Raw genomic sequence first — 20,197 nt, 5'->3', positions numbered from 1 at the left:
TATTAACAATTTGATGTGCATCTTTCTCAACTTTTTCCTAGTTTAAGCAAAGATAACTACAAATATATATTTATAAATACACACAGGGCTAAACACAGAAATACTATTATTTCTGTGGGATAAATACCTAGAATTATATTTCTGGATCAAAATATGTTGTGTATTTAAGAATTAAAGAGATGCTGGCAAATAAACTTAAAAGGCTATACCACCTTATATTTCCACCACCTATGTTCAATGATATCCATTTCTGTCAGCACTGGTTACTATCAACTGCTTAGATTTTGATGAGTTTAGTGAACAAAAAAATGGTATCTGGCTGTTTCAATTAACATTTTCCTATCTTATAATAATAATTATTTACTATTTTTACTTATTCTTTTTAAAATTATACTTCACTGATTATGCTACTACAGTTGTCCTGATTTCCCCCCTTTGCCCCCTCCACCCAGCAACACCACTCCCTCCGGAAATCCCTCCACCAGTGTTCATGTCCATGGGTCATGCGTGTAAGTTCTCTGGCTACTCCTTTTCCTATACTGCACTTCACATCACCATGGCTATTCTGTAACTACCTATTTATACTTCTTAACCCCCTCACCTCTTCACCCATTCCCCCACACCCTCCTCTCAATGGGCAAACATATCCATGATTTTGTCTCTGTTCTTCTTGTTTGCTTAGTTTTTTAGATTCAATTGTTGATATATATGCATTTGTTGCCATTATATTATTCATAGTTTTGATCTTCCTTTTCTTAAATAAGTTAACATTTCATATAATAATGGTTTGCTAATGATGAACTCCTTAAGCATTTTCTGCACTGGGAAGCTCTTATTCTGCCGTTTGATTCTAAATGGTATCTTCGCTGGGTAGAGCAATCTTGGCTGTAGGTCCCTGCTTTTCATGACTTGGAATATTTCTTGCCAATCCCTTCTAGCCTGCAAAGTTTCTTTTGAGAAATCATCTGACATTCTTATGGGAACTCCCCGGTAGGTAACTACTTTTCTCTTGCTGCTTTTAAAATTCTCCCTTTATCTTGAACCTTTGGCATTTTAATTATGATGTGTCTTGGAGTGGGCTTCTTTGCGTCCATCTTGCTTAGGACTCTCTGTGCTTCCTGGACTTGCACGTCTATTTCCTTCACCAAATTAGGGAAGTTTTCTTCCATTTTTTTTTTTCAAATTGATTTCCAATTTCTTGCTCTTTGTCTTCTCCTTCTGATACCCTTATGGTAGGCTAAGTTATACACTTAGACGACTACCACTCTACCTCCATTTGTTCATGAAAACTTCCACATTCTGCTTAATGTTTTCTTGAAACAAAACCTACTTCCACTGATAACTGGTGCTGAAAGGTTTTAATCACCTAGATTTCCTGTTAACATCCACGCTGGAAGAATTCTTTTCCTCTGGGCAGGGTTTAACTGCTGCTTACTGAAGTCTGAACATTCACCTAGGAAAGACTAAAAAGGCACCTATTTTATTAATTACTAAAAATAAGCATGCATCCTTAATAAAATTGTAAAATTGTTTGCTTTGCAGAAAACTACCATGAAAAAAATCTATCTGCAACTGTGGACTGAGTCAAATTTCTCAAATAAAGAAATTCATAATCTCTATTAGTTGAAGTGTTGGCCTAGTATGATATTCTCCTGAGTTTAACTTAAAAAGAGCAAAAGCAGATAAATGCTTGTGATATTGTCTTGATGTGTCTAGTTTTAGTTGTCTTTCCTCTCCTCAAAATAACTTAAGAAACATGCTATAAATGGATGACATCTTAAATTTCTCACCACACTATTTGTGGCAGAAGTCTTAGTTGTTGCTATTTCTGCGCTTCTTTCCAACTGTGGAGCACCACTTGTCTCATCAGGCAAATTTACCAAGGATGATTCTGGTGTGTCATTCAATATATCATCTTCATCAAGCATTTGGCTGTTTCTATAAAATAAAATAAAATAATTTATTCATCACTTAAATTTAAAACACTTTTATTGCCTACCATGCCATTATAAATGTGAGTCTTTCTGGCTTTTTCCAAAACTAAAATCACCTTTGAAAGGCAAGAGATTTCAGATCTTCTATGAGATTCAGGAAAATATGATAGGGCAGCTATCTGATGGTGATTGGGAGAACTATGTGAGGTCTCAAGGTGCCTACTTTGAAGGGGACTGAGGTATCATTGTCCTATGTGCAATGTTTCTTGTATCTTGTATCTTCTTCAATAAATGCCTCTATTTTTCATATTACATGGCTGGATACCTTCTAGACAGACCTCATATATTGAATGATGCATATATGATAAGTATCTTCAATTAAAATTAACTATTATAGTTAAACGAATCTTTGGGTAAATGGCCTTTCAACTATTGTTACTACATGAATGATAAAGATTAAAGTGAAAATAATGAAAATGATTACTACACATCAGAAATCATCCTATCATTATGGGAATACTTGAAAACTCAAAAATCACAAACTGAAAACCAGCTGAGACTGAAATCAATAACCTGAAGGAAATTTTGTACTAGCAAGCTAAAAACAGAACATCTAATTTTTAATATAAAAACACAATTAATTTGGAAACCCTAAACTAGGTACAGAATTACCAAAACATATACAAAACATTTACTACCTCTTTCAACATATTTGGCTTGATAGCAGTAACATACCAGATAATATTCCTCATAATAAATAGCCTGAAAAAAAGTACAATGTTCTTAAAGTGGGTTGTATTTTCAGTTTTATCAATACTAAAAAAATTCAAAATTCACTAATCCACAATCTGATTTAAAGTATAACAGTAATCTTTCACATCAAAAGGACAAGCTAATTTGAATAGATATAAATAAAATTAAAATTGGCATATAATAATATAAGTAAATTACCAGGCAATAATCATACTTTGTTTTATTGAAATGTACAGCATTTTCCTGATTTTTTGAAAAAAGTATATAATTCTACTATGGAAATTTATTATAACAAAAAAATTAGGTTCTCTATTTTTCATGTCAGCAGTTGGTTAAAAAAACAGGTTTCTTTGTACATGTGCAATAAGGGAAAAAAGAGGAAGATCTGTATTTTAAAATGGCAAGCCACGGTTATTGAATTCATTTAACCAAAATAAGGAACAATTTCCTGACATAATTTCTTTCCATTTACTATTTTAACATTTAGATATAATTTATATACTCTGAAATGCAGAGATCTGAAATGCACAGTTTGGTCAGTTTTGACAAATGCACACAACCATGTAACAACCCTTATCAAGACACAGAATATGTCCATCACTACAAAATATTTCTTAGTGCCCCTTCCTAGTTAACACTCCTGGAAATAACCACTGATTGGATTTCTAAAAGTATAGATTACTTTGCTTATTATAGAATATAAAATAAGTGTAATTGTATAGTAGGTACTGCTTTGTGTCTTGCTCCTTCGGTAGACTCCTAAGGATTTTCTAAGTATACAATCATGTCATCTGCAAATAAGAACAGTTTCACTAGTTCCTTTTCAATATAATTCATTTTATTTCTTTTTCTTGCCTTACTGATAGACCTCCAGTAAATGATGAATAAAAGTTGTGCAATGAGAAAACTTTGTTTGGTTCTGAAGTTAAGGAGAGAACTTGCAACATTTCACTACTAAGTATGAGTCTCTCATAAGAAAAAATATTCCTTCCTATAAAACTGTTGTACTTTTAATTATGAACAGTGGTCTGTCAAAATTATTTTTATGTATCTACTGAAATGATAGTTCTTTAATCTGTTATAGTGATTTGCACTGATGACTAACTGACTGATTTTTATATGATAAATTCACCTTGCATTTTTGGAAAAAATTCCATTTGGCCATATTACTGGATTTGATTTGTAAACATCTTATTATAAGGAATATGGGTCTATATTTTATTTTCTTGTAATGTTCTTGTCTGATTTTGATATCAGAATTATGGAAGCCTCATAAAATGAGTGAGGAAGTGTACCCTCACCTATTTTAGGCAAAAAGGTGTAAATTGATGTTCTTCCTTGAAAGTAAAAGAATACACTAGGGGAAAATCACAATGATCAGTGGCAGACTGTAAAGTAGGGCAGCTAACCGTCTTAAAAGTTTCTTCTCATTTAAAAAATGGTTTCACTTGAAAATTAAACCATATCTGTGATATCACCAAAGAGATTCAAGTTGCAGGCAAGTAGAATGTCAAGTGCCTTGCAACTGTATGTCTTCCCAATAAGACAGTCTTACAGATTTAGAGACTTTTTTGTTGGTTATGTTACATAAATTAACATGTGTTTTCTGTTTTCAAAGGGCATAAGCCTATGACCGCATTACCTGAGTGATTGTCTGTACGCATAAGCCTCACTTAATCCTCTCTGCAGCGCTGCCTCCGGAGACTCAACAGTTTGGCTGAACTAAATGGCTGAGTTGGTGAAGAATGGGGTGGTCTGTGGGCTTCACTTTAAAACTGAATTCTCTTTTCTATCCTAATGGCTTGGACAGAAAGGGCCCAGAGGTCTGAGAGGGGGGAAACATAAACTATTTCCCTCAGCCCAAACTAAATAAAATGGGCAAAAGGGTTTTGGACAGGAGAGATGTGCCTAGCACACCTTCCTCCAAAGAAGCCCTTTTTTTTTTTTTTCTCCTAATGTGGAACATTGAAAAATTAATCCCTGCCTTTTGCCACCTAGTAGTTATGGATTGAATGATGCTTTTTAACCCTTTTTGCCAAATCTGTTGCCCCCAGAACACAACAAGGATGCCAGCCTGCTAAACCAAGCACGCCGTTGTCCGGAGACAGCCAACTGACCTGGAGTCTGCATGATCCTTCCCCATGTGGGAAGGCCACCCTCCCCTCCACACCCCCACTCTTATTAGGGATTTCTGGACCCAAGGGTAGGTAGGACGACGACCATGTCCAGCTTGAAGCAGCTAGAGGAGCTTGAGACCTTCGCCCATTGTCCTTTACAAGATTACAAAGGGTCTTAATATCTGAGAGGGAGGGATAGTTATTTTTTACGAACCATGGGTATGGACTTGGGGGGGGATGCTGGGGGAGGGAGATACTGGGTGGAGGGGAGTAAAGGGGAAAAAATTGGAACTACTGTAACAGCATAATCAATAAAATATATTAAAAAAAAAAAAAAAAAAAAAAAAAAGAATACACTAGGGAAGTTCCTTACGGGAAATTCTTAAATTGTGAACTCAGTATCTTTAATGGATATAAACTTCATCAGATTTTCTGTTTCTTCCTGTACCAGTTTTGGTAAACTATGTTTTTCAAAGAATGTATCCATTCACTTAGGCTGTCGAATTTACTGGCATTAAGTTTTAAATATTTCTTCAGTATTCTTTTAAGGTTTGCAGGATTAGTAAGATACACCCTCTTCCATTACTGATAATGATAATTTGTGTTTTCTAGCTTTTTTTTTAATTGGCAAGCCTTAATAAGGTTTTCCCAATTTTATTAATCTTTCAAAGAACCAATTTTTGTTTTTTGTTAATTTTATTTGTCTACTTTCTATTTCATTGATTTCTAGTCTCATTCTTCTTAATTTTTTTTCTATCTATTATGGAATTAATTTGCCCTTGTCTATCTTCTTAAAGTAGAAGCTTAAACCACTGATTTTATCTCCCTCTAAGGACCACTTTAGTTGCATTTCACAAATTCTTATATTGTATTTTTAGTATTATTCTGTTCAAAATGTATTCTAACTGCCCTTATGATTTCCTTTAGACCTATGGGTTATCTAGAAATGTGTTGTTTAATTTGAAAATATTGGAGATTTTTCTAAATATTTTGTTATTACTTTTAATTTAATACCAGAGCAATTAGAGAACATACTCTGTACAACTTTGTCCACCTTCTTCTATAGGTCCAGTTTATGTATTCTATAATTTAAAAGCTGAAACAAAGGCAAATAATATGCTAATGACTGCCTCAGCAAAAGTAGTATATTAATTTTAACTTTACCTCAGGTATTTCCTCAGTTTCCCTATTCTATAGTTTCTGTTATTTTTATAAGAAAGAGAAGTTACACAATTTTGGTCTAAAGCTGAGGTTAATACTTTTATAAAATTTTAAAAGCTAACAAAAAGGTTAAGAAAATGTAGTCAGTTTAAAATTAACTATCCTGGGTTACTGTTAGATGGAAAATAATGGTAAAAGACACCACATATGGGAACATTCACTTTTGAGGCATAATGTTTTCTAGAAACACACACACACACAAACACACAGAAACACACACCAGGTAACTCCTATATCACCAATATAGTTTAATACTAGAATGGTTTCTACTGAAGCACTTGTGCATGACTGAGGAATTAGATTACAAATACCATTACATAATATCATTTCGTCAGGCAATCTTACCTTAAAGTACATTCCAATTCTGTTTCAGAATATGTAGAGAAAACACGGAAAATGTATTTGTCAACTAATAAAGAAAAACTATCTCCAGGATTCAACCAGTGCCAAAGATCTGTCTTCAATGGTAAGAGCTGGTTCTTCTCAGAAGATTGATAAAAACATGGACTTGTGTGTATCTAACAAAGAAAGAAAGAGTGCAATAAAATTGTAACTCAAAATTATGACAAAAATACAACTAAATATGAACTAATACAAAATTTTAATATCATAATAATTTATTTATAAAAGAAACTTAAAAGTCTAATATACCTGGCACTTATATATACCATAAATTTTATCTATACAAAAGAAAAAAAGGAAATCAAAAAGAAGATCAAAGTTATCAATTACTGATTAAAAGATACTTCTGTTTTGCTTGAGATGACTTGACATTGGAAAGAGAAACATGAAAAATAATTCTCAGTATGGAAACTGAATCCCTTAACTTTGATATCTAAAAGTCACCAATCATCTTATTATTCCCTTAATAAATTCTTAGTATGATTAAAAAATAGGAAACCACGAGAGGGAAATTTTGGTCCTATCTTTCAAGCAAACAGCATAGTTATTGGTTTTATTTTATTTTGTTTTAGCTCCTCACAGAGGAGTCTTATTTTGTTTAAACGAAACCCCACTATGAAAATCATCATCCATATTCAAATTGCAAGTAGTAAATATATCCTTATGTCAAAACTATTACAGTACTCACTATTTTGAATTATGTTTGCCACCAATTGCTTCCAAGTTAAAGATAATGAAGTTACCTTCATAACTAAGACCTATTGAAAGACACATTAAAAACTCCAACTAGAATCAATCTGAAAGTGGTCATTTCCAAAGGTCACATAGCCTTGTTGTCATCAATATGATGAAGTGTTTAAAATAAATAAGCTTTAGTGTATAACAAAACAATCTACATTAATACACATCTTTGTTTTTTTAAATCTTAAATAGAGTAACTCCCCCTACCATTCACCCATTCATCTGCTTCATCAATTTAAATGAGACTTTTTCCAGAGACATCAACGACCTCTCCAATACAGCAAGGTAATTTCCACCATGGGATTGGACATATATGGAACATTTCCAGTTTTTCTATTTATACTTCATTAAAATATCTTGAGATGCAACTATATTTTCACACATTAAAACCTTTTCTGATCCCAATCATTTAAAATATCTGCAAGTATTAAGACATGTTTTATTCATCCTGAGTTTGAACAGACTAGAATTCAGTATAAATATAGTAGGTGGAAACTGTTCCTCCTATTTAAAAAAAAAATCACCGTTCTTCTTATAAAACACATTCATTATGGGAAAATAAAGAAAGTTTATCTTTTCAAAGAATCTTTTCAAAGAATCAGCTCTTGGATTCACTGATGTTTTGCATCAATTTTTAGACTATTTCATTTATTTTTGCTCGCATCTTTATTATGTCCTTCCTTCTACTCACTTTGAGCTTTGTTGTTTTTTTCAAGCTCCTTTAAGTGTGAAGTTAAGATTGCTTATTTGAGGGTTTTTTGTTTGTTTGTTTGTTTTTTATAGGCCTGCAATGCTATGCATTTCCCTCTTACGCTTGCTTTCCCAGTGTCCCACAGATTTTGGGTTGTTGTGATCTTATTTTCATTTGTTTCGAGGTGTCTTTTGATTTCTTCCTTGATCTCATTGTTAACCTAGTCATTGTTTAATAACATATTTTTTAGTTTACATGTCTTTGCACATTTTTCAGTGTTCTTCTTGTGACTGATTTCTAGTTTCATAGCATTGTGATCTGAGAAGATGCTTCATATGATTTTAATCTTCTTAAAGATATTGAGACTGGTTTTGTGTCCTAACATGGTCTATCCTAGAAAATGTTCCATGTGTACTTGAAAAGTATGTATGTTCTGCTGTTTTGCAGTGAAATGTTCTGAAGATATGAATTAAATCCCTTTGGTCTGGTGTGTTGTTTAGGGCCACTGTCTCCTTGTTGATTTTCTGCCTGGAAGATCTATCCATTGAAGTCAATGGTGTGTTAAAATCCCCAGCTATGACTGTGCTTCTGTCACTCTCTCCCTTTATGTCCACCAAGATTTGCTTTACATATTTAGGTGCTCCTATGTTGGATGCGTAAATGTTTATTAGGGTTATATCCTCTTGTTGGATTGCTCCCTTTATCATTATGTAGTGTTCTTCTTTGTCTCTCACTATAGTCTTGGTTTTAAAGTCTATTTTGTTGGATATTTAGCTATCCCAGCTAAATATCTATCCCTTTACTTTTAGTCTGTGTATATTATTTCTATCTGAGATGGGTCTCTTGGAGGCAGCATGTATGTGGGTCTTGTTTTCTTATCCACTCAGCTAGCCTATGTTTAAATATTCAAACTCTTCCAAGACTAAAAAGGTATAAGTTCCTCAGATACCTTCAATGAGGTTAGTTTAACTTTGATTCCTCAAGCAGACAGGGGCAGGAAAAATACTGGTAAACCCAGTGACTAAAAGATATGAGCTGCCTATATCAGAGGCAACTCATTTGTGCCTTTTAACATATCCATGGGATTATAAAGGTGAAACTAAGTAGACAATGCTAAAATTTTAGGAGTGGGGCAAAGGATACATTACCCATGATACAAATCAATTTTTTATAGCTTTCTCTTTAAGTTATCATTAACTATTTTTAAAAGATTGATATGTACCCCAAAAAAGAGTTCCTCTCATTTTCAGTGTTCTTTTTTTAAATTTAGAAAGCATTCTTTCTCTTTTCCAAAAGTTGTGGAAAAGCTATTGTATTATAGTATTTTATAGCTATTTTACAAGAAAACTCATAATTTAATGGAAAGAAAATCAATCATAATTCAAGAATTTTATTGCACAATAGAAAAAACGACAATCACCCAAAGATACATATTTTGAGGATTAATACCAAATGAATAAAAAATACACCTTTTACAATCTATATATAGCTATATAACTTCTCCCTCAATGACCAAGAACCAAAAAGCATAAGATTCCATTAAAATGAAATAAAAGCATTGACAACTATGAATTCACCCTGAGGACGTATATAACTAACCACTGGTGATACTCATTTACAGAGAATATTATCGTTTTGTCTTTATAATGCATTTTCTCCTTGCTGATACCAGACTATAGATTAAACTTGAAAAAATCTAACATTATCTCCTCATGCACTATTTCCAAGAACTACTGAGAGCCAGAGACTTTTAAAAAGGGAAATATTAAAGGAAAGAAAGACAAATTTATCCAATTTAAAAGTACAAATTAGTAACTGCTTAACTGTATTCATATATCATAGACAAAGCTACTTTTTTATTTGATTAGCTTTCTAAATTGAAAGAAAGCAGAAGAAAATATTTAATCGCTTAAACATAATTTGGAGTATACATCATACAGAAGGGATCATTGTAACAAAACATTTGCAGTATTCATTTATATAATTTTGAAATGCTTTTTAAGCTAAAATTTCTCTCAACACTTTATTACAGTTGTATATATAAATTACTTCAGCACATCAAATAAAAAAATATTTAGCACACATTAAAATGAATGACCTAGCCCTGGCTGGTGTGGTTCAGTGGATTGAGCACCAGCCTGTGAACCAAAGGGTTGCCGGTTCAATTCTCAGTCAGGGCACATTCCTGGGTTGCGGACCAGGTCCCCAGATAGGGGTACATGAGAGGCAACCAAACATTGACATTTCTCTCCCTCTCTTTCTCCCTCCCTTCCCCTCTCTCTAAAAATAAATAAATAAAATCTTTAAAAATAAAATAAAATGAATGACCTAGAAGTCACCTGTTCATCTCATTCTCCTTAATTTCAAGATGTTAAAATTTCTATTAACAATTAAAGTCAGTTTTAGAATTTCTCTAAATTGCACCTTATAGATGCAGCTACAATAACTAGGTAAATAAATAAGTAAATCTATTCCAAGAGAATAGGCATTTTATTGAAACTATATTAATATAAACAAGAAATCAAGCACTACATAGAGCAAAGGCCTATACATATATCACCAACTCTAAGAAACAGCTTTCCTTCAGCTAGTATAACGTAAACATAATTCCTGAAATGAAATCCAAAACCCAGTTAAATATTTTTCTAAAATGAATCAACTTCTAGTACTACAGTTGTAAATTTCCTTAAAATTAAATATACTTTTTCTGTCTTCCAATGTTTGATAATTTGGTAGAAGTAACTGTGGTACATTGTGCTATTCTTTACACCTTTTAAATTTTGTAAGTGTCCTATAATAATATTTTAAAGACATGCTACATGTAAGATATTATATATGGACCCACCACTCAGTTTAAGAAAAAAGAATATTAGCATTAGTAACTTTGATGTCCCCTGCAAGTCTTTCCCTATTACCATTCTTCTCAGTTCCCAGAGAGGTAATTATTATCCCGATTTTTGTGTTTACCATGTCCTTTATTTTCTTTATGATTTTACCACCTATGTTTATGACCCTAACCATATTGTTTATTTTATAGGATTTTTAATTTTATATATTGGAGCCATATTGTACATGTTCTTCCAATGCTTGCTTGTATGATGTCCCTAATTTTAACCCATGTTTTGTCATGCTTTCATTGTAACTTATCTTCACTGTTGTAGTATATTTCATTGAATGATTATATCACAATATACAAGGGGGGACCCAAGAAAATCCAGAATTTATTTATAAAAAATTATGTATTTATTCTTACATGTTTAAACATCAGTCACCTTCAAAGTACTCTCCATTTGATGCAATACACCTGTCGAGACATTTTTCCACTGTTCAAAAGAGTTTTTGAACTCATTGATTTTGATGCCTTTTAGGGCTTCTGCCGTTTTTCATTTCACCTCTTCCATATTGGCAAAATGTTTCCTTTTAAGGGCTTTTTTCACCCAGGGAAACAATAAAAGGTCACTTTGGGTGAGATCTGGTGAATAGGGAGGGTGGGGCACAGAGTGATGCTGTTTTTGGTCAAAAACTGCTGAACACTCAGTGTAGTGTAGGCTGGTATACTCGTAAATCACCCACCTTGAAATGCGCAAGTGCATTGAAAGAGCCTTCAAAAAAAAAAAATTCACTGAAGCTGAACACAGCCTCTCATAATGTCAGGTGGTACACTGATACAGATGGGTTCCTAGAACACACACTCAGCTGCGGAAGCCTGTACTACAAGGGGCCTGCCCTCCATAAGATAATTTCGTTTTGGGGGGGATCCCACCTCGTATTAATCAATTCCACTGTTGATGGAAATTCATACTGCTTCTTGTACATATCTCTTGGGGGGTGTTTATGCATGTGTGTGTGCATGTATGTGTGCGTGAGTGTATGGTCTAACTTGCATAGAATGCATGCCTTTATCTTTAGGAAATAATATCAAGCTATTTTCCAAAGTGTCTGTACCATTTAAGGTCTCATCCAAATCCTATCTGCAAACACAGCAGGATTTGTATAGTAATAATACAAATCTAGGAAAATCTATATACCTATAGCAAAAGTTTGTAATCTCTACTTTGTATCAAAAATAACTAGGAATCCCTGTCAAAAAATGTATTCACTATAGGTTCCTCGTTTCATTTAACATGAATTATAGGATCTAAATAATGCAGAAAGTAAGTATTATTAAGTCATGGGTCTTGCAGTAGAGGATCCATGGTTATTATTGGCCATAATTGCTATTTTGAAAAAAGTAAATATAAACTAATGATGTGGTCCATCAGAAAAGGCAGGCAGGATAGAAATTTAGGGATCTCTATATTCTTTACCTTAATGTGTTTCAGTAACAACAAAATAAACTTCTTTATTTTAGGCCATAGTAATTCATTGAAAAGGTGTTAGAAATTGAGTAATGGAAAATAATAATTTTATAAAAATTCATGATATCCCTGTAATGGGTCATTTTTACTCTTTGCCATTTTTGCGTTTTACCCCAATGGCAGGTTATTCTTTGCTCACGTATCCTAGCAATCTTGAGGCCCCCCTTTGCTAGCTGACCCTAGCTGTAGCCAAGGACATGAGTATAGTTCTGCGCCAAGTGTTTATCAGCTGAAGCCCCTTCTAAATTAGAAAGTGTGTGTATATGTAGTTTCTCACGCCTGTGTAGTTTTTTTCTTTTGTTGTTATCTGGCTACCCCAAGGACATGAGTATAGTTCTTTTGCCTTTAAAAACCTTTTAGTCTGTAAGGCGGGGCGGCTCTCCCATCTTCTGCTTCTGAAGGTGGGAAGACCTGTCCCTGGCCAGGTAAATAAACGCCATAAATTTATTTCTAAATTGCCTCGTGTCCTCTTTGCTCGCAAATGCTCCATAACAATCCCCACTCCTAGAAATGCCACATACAGTTCTCAATGTAGCATTTACTCATGCATGTAATAAATATTAATTACCTACTTTGTGCTAGGCATTATGTTACGTACTAGAGATATGAAAATTAGTCAGTGTTCCTATACTCAACAAGTTTATGATCTTCTAAGACTTACTGTGAAAAATAAAGAGTTGGAGAGGATCCAGAGATCAATAACAGATGGTAAATAAAGGGGCCCCCACAGGAATGCTGACCACAGATATTAGCACTTTTTAAGACACTAAGATAATAAGAGAATAAGATATACACCCTCTTAAAAAGTATTTATTCAAGGTTGAGATAGTATGAATTCATCTTAATTCAAAACTTTTCCCAGTACTAGAATTAAAAGGATACTTTTCAAATCTGGGAATAGTTCAACATAGAATAACAAAAGTACTATCTATATAAAGGGAAGAACTGATAATACAACAGGAAGTTGTGCATATAAGATGAAAATACATGTAGGTTTTTAAATGTTATAAATTAATGAAATTCATTTCATAATAATAAGTTTAACACCACAGTATTGAGTCAAAAATAAATGGACCCTCGTACACATATTTCATTCTCCTACACAATAGATTCTGCAAATGAAAAGGCATAATCACAATAGTATATTCTCAGAAACTGCTCCCCTACAATACATCAGTGCTTAAACTAAAAAGCAAGTAATTAAAAGTCTAACCCTTAACAATAACTTTTAAATTTAAATTATTTTTAAAATCCTAAGTTTGAACAGATCTAAATTTTAGAAATATTCAACTCTACACACAGAGGTATAGAAATCTGTTAAAATACAACTCTATGACACTTACCTGACCTTAGTCATTACCCCACTCGTTATGGCCTTTTTATGGGACCTTATTTGTTAATATCCAGTCACGGACAATGTAACACTACCCTATGGGAAAGGTTATGTAGTTTAAGTAGTTTGATCTTTATCTCTCAATTATCTTCTGGCAATAAAAAGGATATAGTCTGACATTAATTCCCTATTTTCATAACCTTAGAAAATAAGCCCCTCTAATCAGAAGTTGGAAAAAGGTGAGAGACAAAAAGTTAAAATGAATCATATTTACCGGTTTGATTCGAAGCTTACTGCCCACCACCTCAAGAATGGCATGTCTTCTGGACACTTTCTTGTCTGTTATCTACAGTGGAAAAAAATTAAGATTTCAAACACAGCCACCTCCCTAAATAAAAATAAAATAAATAAACAAATAAATAAATAACCATTGAGCAAAAAACAAAACAACTCAGAGATCAAGGGACCTGCCCCAAATCAAGGAAGAATAAATGTTTGAGCAGAGACTCAGATCCCAAAACCTACACGATGGTTTCTATTCAAGACAGATATTTAGTGGATATTCTTATCCATAAAATTCATAAAATGAGAAAAGTATATAATATGTACTTATTAGAAGACATTTCATATTCAGAAAACATAGTGTAGGCTGTAATAATAAATGGCTTTAAAAAGCAGTGGTTTAGTAAATGTAAAAGAGGCCTACAGGCAGACCTGCAATTGAGTTCATCAGCGCTACTTCAGACAACAGAAAGGTAGGAGAGGAAGTAGTAAAAATAAAATATTTACAGTGAAGAAGAGGTTATCATCATATATATAATATTCCTTGTTTGAGCCAACAGTGTTCTACTTATGTTCACTATCATTTCTGCATACAAAAGTTAAAAAAATGTTTGCACTTTAAATGCTGCAGTTGCCAATCAAGCCCTTGCTGCATGGCTATAAACACAATAGTTCAGTTTGCCTTTGTAATTTGTGGCTGATTCGTAATGAAAATATTTCAAGTATCACCTTATCATAATTATTTGATCCATCTAATGGTTACGTTAGTCTCTATCACTTCAACTCTGATATAATCCACATCACAACCAAAATTATAGGTAAAAGCGAACTACAGCAATGCCTAAATTCAATTAAACCAATCAGTTCTGCAAAACCTGACCAAAATATGAAACTGACAGGAATCAGTACACATTTTTTTAGGTCAGAGAGCAGTTCTACACTTAAGGCTGTAACTAAATAAAAATAGTAAACTCAAGCATCAGAGCAGAATAAATTCCACATCCATAAATTTCCCATGCAAGTTAATATTTGGGACATTTTCTAAAATAAAGTATATTAAAGGTATCCCACTTAAAATATATCCACTACTAGCCACAATGGCTATTTCAGAATAGTAAATATAAACTAGTAATCTATTCTACGAGAAAAGTGAGGATTAAAATTTAGAGGTTCCTGTAATCCTTCCCATAATGTGCCTTTAGTGGACCAAAAACAACAGCAGTTATCTGATAACACACTGTACCATTTGCATAGATTCGTTTTAAATTTTTAAATCATTTTATTTTTCAATTGCAGTTGACATATATTATTATATTAGTTTCAGGGGTACACACCAGCGATTAGACAATACATAACATAGTAAGTGATCAACCCAATAAATCTCGCACCCAACTGACACCATACAGTTAGAAGACTATTGTTGACTATATTCCCTGTGCTGTACTTTACATCCCCAAGACTATTCTCTAACAACCAATTTGAACTTCTTAATCCCTTCACCTTTTTCACCCATCCCCCAATCATCTTCCCAGCTGGCAACCATCAACATGTTTTCTGTATCTATGAATCTCTTTCTGTTCTGCTTGTTCATTTATTTTGCTTTTTAGACTCAAGTGTTGATAGATATATATGTCCATTTTATTGTTCATATTTTTTATCTTTTTTTCCCCTTCTTTTTAAAGAAGACCCTTTAACATTTCATGTAATACTGGTTTGGTGGTGATGAATTCCTTTAATTTTTTCTTGTCTGGGAAGTTCTTTATCTGTCCTTCGAAATGATAGCTTTGCTGGGTAGAGTAATCTTAGTTGTAGGTCCTTGCTTTTCATCACTTTGAATATTTCTTGCCAATCCCTTCTGGCCTGCAAAGTTTCTTTTGAGAAATCAGCTGACAGTCTTATGGGAACTCCTTTGTAGGTAACTCTCTTCTTTCCTCTTGCTCCTTTTAAGAGTCTTTCTTTGTCTTTAACCTTTGGCATTTTAATGATGATGTGTCTTGGTGTGGGCCTCTTTGGGTTCATCTTGTTTGGGAATCTCTGCCTTTCCTGGACTTGCATGTCTATTTCCTTTACCGAGTTAGGAAAGTTTTCTGTCATTATTTTTTCAAACAGATTTTCAATTTCTTGCTTTCTCACTTCTCCTTCTGGCACCCCATGATGCAAATGTTGGTACGCTTGAAGTTGTCCCAGAGGCTTCTTACATGATCCTCATTTGAGGGGTATTCTTTTTTCTTTTTGCTGTTCTGATTGGGTATTTTTTGCTTCCTTATATTCCAAATTGCTGATTTGATTCTCAGCTTCATCTATTCCTCCACTGTTGATTCCCTGTAAATTACTCATTTCAGTTAGCATATTCTTCGTTTCTGACTAGTCCTTTTTATGTTGTTGAGGTTCTCACTAAGTTCACTAGGCATCCTTATGACAAGTGTTTTGCAATCTGCTTCTAGCAGATTGCTTGTCTTCATTTTGTTTAATTCTTTAAATGGAATTTTTTCATTTGAGCCATGTTTTTTTGTCTCCTCATTTTGGAAGCCTCCCTGTGTTTGTTTCTATGTATTAGGTAGAGCTTCTATGCCTCCCAGACTTGGCAGAGTGGCCTGATATAGTAGGTCTTTGTAGGGTCCAGTGGCACAGCCTCCCTGACCACCCAAGCTAGGTACTTGCTTGAGGTGTGCCCCTGTGTGGGCCTGTGGACACCATGCTGTTGCAGTTGAGCCTTGACTGTTGTTGGCATGTCAATGGAAGGGATTTACCCCCATGGCAATCAGCTGCAAGGACTGGCTGGCTGTGACCACTAACCACCAACCTCTGACCACCATGGTGGATCAGCTGTGCAGGTGCATACCCCATAGAGCAGGACTTATTTCAGCGGGGCTCTAATGCCTGCTGACTCTGCCCCCTGCCACTTACAGTGATGGTTGAATGGTGATGCTTTGATGTGGTCTGAAGCTGTCCACTTGGTATACTGGCTCAGGGGTCTCCTGGGAGGTGCAAATCAGGGTCAGCCACCACCTGTGTTCTGCATAGGGCCACCTGGCATGAGCTACCAAGCAATCTATAGATGGCTGATAACTGTGTTGGGCTTAGGTTGCCCACGAAAGGACAAGCTGCAAACAAAGGCCAGCTGCTGCTAGTGCTGGGCCTTGGACCATCTAGCAAAAGGTATGGGGAACACTGGGGCCAGATGCTGCTTGTTGAGAGATTTTAGGAAAATCTGAAGCATAAGCCAAGACAGGCCATTTGTATGGAAAAGCCACTGGAAATAGATTGGGTGGGCCCTAAAGTTGGGTAGGATGGGATCTCAGGGAATCACCAGGGTGGGGTGAAGAGTGTGAGCCAAGTTGATGGGAGTCTTAGCTATGGTGCCCACCTGCCGGCTCTGTCAGGGGAGTGCTCATCAAAGGAACAATGGCCTCTACTAGCACTTCTGTCTGGGAGAAAGCTGTCCCCCCAGCTCTTGTCCTCATGCCAGATAATTCAGATCTTCCCATATGTCCCTGGTGCCTTTTGGACTGCTGCCCTGGTGCTGAAATTCAGAGAGTGGATCTGAGTAACTCTATGTGCTGGCCCTTTAAGAGGAACTGGCTGGAACTCCAGAAGCCCTCCTTTTCCCTCAGCCTCAGTCCCCATTTGTTTTTATAACCAGAGTTATGGGGACTTATCTTCCTGGCACAAAAACCCTGGGCTGGTGGCCTGGTGTTGGGCTTGGACACCTTGCTCCTCAGAGGGGACATCCACAGACAAGATATCCCTCCCAACTTTTTCTGCCACATGTGGGTGTGGGACCAGCCCCTTCATTGATTACACTTCCTGCCAGTCTCAATGTTGATTCTTCTTTAATTCCCTATTAGTAGGACCTCCATTCAGCCAGATTTCAGTTGGTTCTGAATGATAGGTGTTCTATAGTTTAGCTGTAATTTTGATGTGGTTGTGGGAGGAGGCAAGTACCATGTTTACCTAGGCTGCTGTGTTCACCATTTGCAGAATTTTTTATCATTTGCATAGAACTTTCACCTACATGTTGAGATTCACCATAACACTGTTATAGCTATTATTCTCATTTTACATATTTGGAAATTGAAAGTCCAGAGAATTTAAGTACTTATGTCAGTAATTCTTTGAGTATGTAGTACTCCAAATCTTATTAATAAAAATAAATATGTGAGAAATAGTCATATGATTCTATACCTACATATAATCATTCAGATGTAATTTCAAAAAGTTCAAATTATTCTGTGGCTGAGAGTAGAAAGTTTTTATTTCCAACTTGGGTACTAAGATCCCATTGTAAACTTCAATAATACAAATCAATTTTCTAACCAACAGAGCAATAAACTATCAAACATAAAGCCATGACATAATAATAGTTCTTGTCATAGTCCAGCTTGGGTTTCTTTTTTTGTAAACTAAGTTTTTGCAGGAAGCAATAATATTAGGACCTTTCCTATCTTTTGTTGAAGTAGGCTTCACTGACACACACTAGCAAGAAAGATTTTAAACAATAGAAAAGTATAATGCGACCTCTAGTGGTCACATGATTCCACAACACTGTGCATCTCTATAAAGCACCAAAAAAGTGTTTTTAAGTCTTTGAAATTAACATCACTCAGGCATTTAGCTATAATTATACCTTTTAAACCATACCTCTAAAAAGTAAGATAAAAAATAATTTATGCTTCCTCAATAGAAAGCTTAAAGGTTTAACAAATTACCATTAAAGTTTATTTTAATTTCAGGATGGGGTGAGAAGGGTGGGTAGTAGGTAGATGGTAGGTCACAAATAGATTATCCTAAAGATCTCATGACCTGTTTTATTTAACATCTGATCACTGCTTCTTGTGCAGAGTAAATATCCATATATTTATTAAAATATTAACTGTAACAGCAATTATGTATTAAGACCAAGAACACCATACTTATATATTATCTTTTTTAATCTTCACAAAATCTCTGAAGAAGATACTATTATCTTCATTTTTCTAGGTAAGAAATAGCAATACAGAGAGATTAAGCAACTACTTCAAGTTACATAGCCAATAAACAGCGGAACCAGGACTTGAACTAACAGAATATGATTCTAGAGACACCTTTGTTGTTAACACTGTACTGCCTCTCTCATTATCATTAGGTAAAATGTCACTTTTTAGATTATTTACCAGCAGCTTAATTCTCTAAACTTAGAACATATGATAAAAACTGGAAATAAAGCAGAAAGTTATTTAATAAGTAGACATTCTGAGAAAATCCAAGCTCCAAATAAAGCTCCAAGAGGTCTTCAGGCTTTCAGTTGGTCCTGTTTATTCTACTGTCATACCCAAGATATATATAATGTCTAACAAGATATATTACCTAAATTCCCAATTCTCTATTAAGAGTAGAAAATAAAGTGGATAGGGTTCAGTAAGCAATGCATTCACAGCGGGGGAAAATGACTGATGTTGGCCTGCAAATGGAAAGAGAAAGGCAATAGAAAGCAAAGAAACCCAACAACTCAAAAAGAATATGCCAGCTAGAGGCTATTGAGAGTACAGACAAATGACATAACATCCTTCAAAAGGTACTTATAAAGGTTTACTCCAGTTTGCTTATTGATCACCAGGAGTCATCAGATTTAAATAAAAACTTCATTTGAAAGCCATACATTTTGCATCTTAGCCATCAAAATAGTTAAAATTGAGGATTCCAGTTTCATATGGAGTAACTGTAGTCACCTAAATTCTAATCATACCACACATCCCCCACCCCCAAATCAAAGATCAATAAATAAAGCAAATAAAACCAACTATATCCCACATGTAAAGCACTAGGAAACAGAGACCACCACAAACCTTAACTGACATGTAAGAGGGGAAAGAAACACCAAATGCTTCATGACCTGAGCTGAAACAGAAAATCAGGTGGCAACTGGGAGGAAAAGAGAAGTGAGGGAGTGAGAACCAAGGGGTGGTGGGTCACAGATAACATCACTTCCAGAAAAGAAGTCATACCTTGAGCAAATGTTGAAAACACATGTCACATCCAGCAGTTCAGAAGTCCAGCAAAACTGGGAATAATTTGGGCATCACTATGAATAATGATTATAATGGAATACAACACAAAGAATACAAAAATAATCTATGAATTCATACTGCACTCAAGAAAGGGGCTGGGGCTAGAGCTGGAAAGAGAAGCCTTCTTAATAAAATAATGACAGCTAATGTAGAAGAAATGATGGAACCAGAAAAATTACTATTTTGTAACTACCAAAGTATTAATTGACTCAGTAAAGGATCAATGGACATTAATTTTTCAGGTGAAAGCTAGATTGGAAACAATACTCATGAAGTCTCAAAGCATCCCTCCACAGATTACTCACAAAGAGAATGTCC

The 20,197-nt window shown here is 34.6% G+C and overlaps 1 protein-coding gene across 3 annotated transcripts in view; it reads right to left on the bottom strand.

Moving 5' to 3' along the window:
• The window catches only part of APLF (aprataxin and PNKP like factor), a 70,828-nt gene that overhangs the window by 41,726 nt on the left and 8,905 nt on the right, over window positions 1-20,197 (bottom strand). For 2 of the 3 annotated variants that reach the window (XM_090281423.1, XM_090281422.1), the window contains exons 2-5: window positions 13,825-13,896; window positions 6,371-6,543; window positions 1,791-1,938; window positions 1,367-1,463 (exon numbers count right to left, since the gene is read on the bottom strand). In XM_090281423.1, coding sequence (XP_090137549.1) covers window positions 1,367-1,463; window positions 1,791-1,938; window positions 6,371-6,543; window positions 13,825-13,896 — 490 coding nt within the window. The remainder of the gene's footprint in view (window positions 1-1,366; window positions 1,464-1,790; window positions 1,939-6,370; window positions 6,544-13,824; window positions 13,897-20,197) is intronic. The other variant, XM_090281424.1, reaches the window with a different exon arrangement.

This window comes from Furipterus horrens, unplaced genomic scaffold (genome assembly GCF_987537825.1).
Source record: "Furipterus horrens unplaced genomic scaffold, mFurHor1.1.pri manual_scaffold_6, whole genome shotgun sequence".
Taxonomy (NCBI): domain Eukaryota; kingdom Metazoa; phylum Chordata; class Mammalia; order Chiroptera; family Furipteridae; genus Furipterus; species Furipterus horrens.
The sequence above is the reverse complement of the archived record's forward strand: the minus strand, read 5'-3'. Positions and strand labels throughout refer to the sequence as shown.